This window comes from Henckelia pumila, chromosome 2 (genome assembly GCF_033568475.1).
Source record: "Henckelia pumila isolate YLH828 chromosome 2, ASM3356847v2, whole genome shotgun sequence".
In the NCBI taxonomy this organism is placed as follows: domain Eukaryota; kingdom Viridiplantae; phylum Streptophyta; class Magnoliopsida; order Lamiales; family Gesneriaceae; genus Henckelia; species Henckelia pumila.
In genome coordinates, this window is record NC_133121.1 from 112,774,623 (window position 1) to 112,779,841 (window position 5,219).

General features: G+C 36.2%; 1 protein-coding gene across 2 annotated transcripts; it reads left to right on the forward strand.

The window, feature by feature from the left end:
• Positions 1-558: 558 nt before the first annotated feature.
• LOC140885248 (cyclic nucleotide-gated ion channel 17-like) lies at positions 559-4,279 on the forward strand. Of its 2 annotated transcripts, XM_073292193.1 has the most exons (8): positions 559-851; positions 1,441-1,761; positions 1,858-1,990; positions 2,099-2,311; positions 2,402-2,709; positions 2,804-2,915; positions 3,005-3,241; positions 3,318-4,279. In XM_073292193.1, the coding sequence occupies exons 1-8, from the start codon at positions 823-825 to the stop codon at positions 4,032-4,034; spliced, it is 2,070 nt and encodes a 689-aa protein (XP_073148294.1). In that variant the 5' UTR covers positions 559-822; the 3' UTR covers positions 4,035-4,279. The 2 variants fall into 2 exon arrangements, with proteins under 2 accessions (XP_073148294.1, XP_073148293.1); XM_073292192.1 differs by having other exon boundaries at positions 1,441-1,990.
• Positions 4,280-5,219: the final 940 nt, after the last annotated feature.

Consider the following 5,219-nt stretch of genomic DNA (forward strand, 5'->3'; position numbering starts at 1 on the left):
TGTCTAGGGGTGCAAACGAATCGAACCTGTTCGTGAGCTTTACGAGTTCGCTCGATAAATATTTGATTCGTATTCGAGCTTATCGAACTCGAGCCGAATTCGAACATGTTCGAACTTATTGCCGAGCTCGAGGCGAAATTACTCTATTCGATAGTTCGCGAATAGTTCGAAAGCCTTAATATTTAATTAATATAATATAATTATATAATATATATATATATATTTCGAGCTTTCGAACCATAATATCCGAATAGTTCACGAATAGGTTCGAATACTTCGAACCGAACTCGAACATCATTTCGAGCCGAACTCGAGCCCAAATATTTGAAATTATCGAACTTCGAATCGAGCTCGAACTCGAATAAATTGATATATAACTTAAATTTATTGCATTCATTATTATTACTATTATTATTATTTCAAAAAATACATAATAAAAAATATAAATTGTTCACTCATCCATTTTGAGATGGAATTATTACAATGGGGCAACTTGTATTAAATGTAGAGACGAGACTTGCATACGATTCAATTAACTCGAGGCCAGTCAATTATTGTTGACTCATTTCATACTTAGCCCAAAGTACTGAATCTGCGCTAACATTCCATTTCCCAATCCCATGGATCTATCCTACATCACCCCACACACTTGCTGTCTAATTTCCCACTAAAATTATCAACTTTTTCCCTAATCGGTCAAGAAAATCATCATAACTCATAGGAATAATCGAGCATGTTTTGTTCCTTTGATTCTGAATAATGGGTCAGCATTTGCGACTTTTATGATTTTTTTTTTCCATTTCAAGATTTACTTCTTTCGAGATGGATTTCAAGAACGAGAAGCAAGTGAGGTATGTCAGTTGTTTTTCATATGCGGCCTTTTTTGTTATTGTGTTCCTGTGTTTCAAGAGAAGTGGGGGTTGGTGGAATGTGGGAAATGTCCAAGTAATGTTGAGTTGAGTTGAGTTGAGTTGAGTTGAAGGCAGATCATATTCGTCCAAATATGGGATTTGTTTTTAATAGAACTGGATGAAGCCTAGTAATTTTTCTTGGTTTTCTAACTTCAAATCTTTTCATTTTTATAGATGCAGAATTTTTCTAAATCATTAGTCCAACTTGGTCTTAGTGTTTTCGCTTCAAAATATTCATCGTGTGATATTTCGTTTGCGTTTGCTGAGAAAATGAATAGGAAAAAATTATATGTAAGTACTGGATGTAGGATATCTACAATGAACTTATATAATTTCATATTTAAACTTCTGGGATGTAACCTTGTACGCTTGATCTAAAATTTTATGGTCTGCACTGCTCTCAGAGCTCTTTAATCTCCAGACTTTGGTTGAAGTAGCGTGGACACTCTAGCGGTTCAGTAAGATTTTCTCTGGGATGTCACTAGAAAAATTGTTTTGGTGATTTCTGCTGATTTTTCTTGATTCTCAGGTTTTACACTGATGAGAAGCAACGGATGAAATTCATGTCATGGGGACAAAACACTAGCTCTTCAGAATCCAAAAAATCATCCTCAACATATAAGTTTTCATTAAATTCTGGCAGTAAAAGCAAGATCAATAATCCCCTTAAGTTTGGAGATCTTAAGGTAGTTCCTGCGGATCATGAACCATGGCACAAGCATATACTTGACCCCGGGAGCGAGATTGTGCTAAACTGGAACAGGGTTTTCATAGTTTCTTGCTTGTTGGCTCTATTCATTGACCCTTTGTATTTTTACCTCCCTAGTATTGGAGGCAGCCAGAATTCTTGGTGTGTTAAGACAGATTTAAATCTGCGAATCTTTGTTACATGTTTCCGTACAATTGCCGATCTTTTTTATCTGTTGCATGTGGTGCTTAAGTTTAGGACGGCGTATGTGGCTCCTAGTTCACGTGTGTTTGGTAGAGGCGAGCTTGTTATGGATCCCAAGAAAATCGCCCTTAGATATATTAAATCAGACTTCTTTATTGATCTAGTGGCAACACTGCCTCTACCTCAGGTACTATAATTCATGTGTATGATATTCTCTTTTAAATATGTTCCCGACCTATGTTCCCTCTATTGTTCACTTTCTGAAATTAGCATGCTTTCACTTTTATATATGTAGATTGTCATATGGTTCATCATACCAGCAACAAGGAACAGTCGAACTAATCATAACAACAACGCCCTTGCATTGATTGTGCTTCTACAATATATTCCAAGGTTATATGTCATTTTCCCACTAAGTTCCCAAATTATTAAAGCAACGGGAGTCGTCACTAAAACTGCTTGGGCGGGGGCAGCCTACAATTTGCTACTCTACATGCTAGCTAGCCATGTATGCTAGTCTCAAACCGTGCAATTTTAGTTACGCCATTATTTCGCCATTAGTTACTCGATGTTTGTTTCACCAATGTCTTTATTATAGGTATTGGGTGCAGCATGGTATGTTTTATCAGTTGATCGATACTTGTCTTGCTGGAAATCAATATGCAAGAAAGAGGAAAGCCCTACAAAATGCTTTCTTGAATATCTGAACTGTGATGCTGGTGATAATGAACAGCAAAAGCGAAACGTTTGGATTAGTGGCACAAATGTTTTCAAAACTTGCAATCCTGATGAAAGCAGTTATTTCAATTTTGGAATATTCGAAAATGCTGTCAAAAAGCAAGTTGTTTCATCAAGTTTTGTCCAAAAGTATTTCTACTGCTTGTGGTGGGGCTTGCAAAACCTAAGGTGCCTTTTTCCCGGCCATCTCGTTTATTTAACTAGTGATCCCAATGACTGCTTTCAACTTTTGTTTCTGTAATTCTTGTTTATTTTTACTCAGTTCATACGGACAGAATCTGTCAACAAGCACGTTTATTGGGGAGACGTCGTTTTCCATACTCATTGCCATATTGGGTCTCATTCTGTTCGCGCATCTAATTGGAAATATGCAGGTAAACGAGAAGATTCAGCTGGTATTCCAACTTCAAATCTTTATATCTCATGTGAAACCCAACTCACATCAAACTGTTTCTTTATGTAGACATACCTCCAGTCTTTAACCTTAAGGCTTGAAGAATGGAGACTGAAACGAAGAGACACGGAGGAATGGATGAGGCATCGGCAACTACCCGAAGACTTGAGGAAACGTGTGAGTCGTTTTGTTCAGTACAAGTGGCTTGCAACTCGAGGAGTAGATGAAGAATCTATTTTGCTCGGTTTACCAGCTGATCTTCGTCGTGATATTCAACGCCACCTATGCTTGGACCTTGTCCGACGAGTATGATTCTTCTTATTCTCTTGCCATCTAGATTAAAAAAACCGGCGCTCTTATCTTACTGAACCTCATCTGTCAGGTTCCTTTTTTCTCGCCAATGGATGATCAACTGCTCGATGCAATATGCGAGCGCCTGGTCTCTTCCTTGAGCACTGAGGGCACCTACATTGTTCGCGAGGGTGATCCCGTGACCGAGATGCTCTTCATTATCCGAGGTAGGCTCGAGAGCTCGACTACAAATGGTGGCCGGACTGGTTTCTTTAATACCATTAATTTAAGACCTGGAGATTTCTGCGGAGAGGAGCTTCTTGCATGGGCCTTGCTCCCGAAATCAGCTCTAAACTTGCCTTCTTCAACCAGGACAGTGCGAGCCCTTGTTGAAGTTGAAGCATTTGCACTACGAGCCGAAGATCTCAAGTTTGTCGCGAATCAGTTTAGACGGCTACACAGCAAGAAGCTGCAGCACACGTTCCGGTTCTACTCCCACCATTGGCGGTCATGGGCAGCCTGCTTCGTACAAGCCGCATGGAGACGGTATACTAAGAGGAGAAAGATGGCTATGGATCTTGCTCGTTTGGAGGCGCTTAGGTTGGACAAGATGACAAAAGAAGAAGCTGAAGCCGGAGAACGGGTTCCGCCTGTTACTCAGCCAATATCATCAAATCTTGGGGTGACAATACTGGCTTCACGATTTGCAGCAAATACAAGGAGAGGAGTTCAGAAGATTAAAGATGTGGATTTGCCAAAACTACCCAAACCAGAGGAACCCGATTTTTCAGTAGACCAAGACAATTAGTTATATGTACCATCACAAGAAATATGCCAAATTGTAGAGGATGTCCCTGATTTTGTTTTAGTATGTCAAATGTTAGTTCTTTGATTATCAAACACATGTCTAACTTCTATAAAAATGTGAAGAGTCCACATGATCTAATGGTGCAGGAAAAAGGAGAGATACTTCTGTGTAATATGTACTAACCCGTAAACTTTGGATTTTATTTTATCCTACATATGATCATTGTATCTCAATTTTAATTATTATTCGAGGATACCTTCCCTCCTAAAATGCTTGACCACTACTCACGTAGTGTTTGGAAGAGATTTTTGGAAGCACCTCGGTTTTTTTTAACCAAACCAATTTTGAGTTTTACGATATTTGGCTCGTTAGTTCGTGAGTCATTTTTTAAATGAAAAATAATATTTTATTTATAAAATTTACACTTTTATTTGTTACAAATATATGAAAATCTATTATTAGTAAAATTACAAATTTTAATAAAAATATTATATTTTCTTTAATATAAAATTTAGTTTTTATGAATATTTAAATTGAAATTTATAATTTATTAAGTTCGTTTAGACTCGATAAAAACTTGAATATTCTCGTGAGCCATGACTATATTTATTAAATAAAGTTCGAGCTCGACTTGATTATAAACGAGTCAAGCCCAAACATTCAAGAGTTTGGCTCAGCTCGACTCGATTACATTCCTAGAAAATAGGTAGGTATGAAGTGACCAAAGGTTAATAAAAAACATTCACAATATAGAAGAATTAAATAAATTAATTAAAGCATTATGTGTATAATATATATTTAAAGAACCTTTTTGCTTGAATTTAATTGAAATAATATGTAGACTGCAATATTCCAAAGACAATAGACTGCAATATGAAAATATCACAAGTTTATTTTTCAAAAAAAGAAAATAAAATTATAAGTTAAATAAGAATCATAGAAAATCTATAAAATTTTTGGATACGTATAGATTTTTATAATGTTTTAAAAAATCAAATTTAAAACAACTTGACTTTTTAAAATTATACAAAAGTCTAAATTGAAATATTGGATATCACTATAGTTTCATAGAGTTCATAAAAGTTTCTGGCGAATACCTCTAAACTTTTAAACTATATGAAAACTATTAAAAATAATTAATTTTTCTAGATTGAATACACACCTCAGGTGTTTGGAATGATCGGA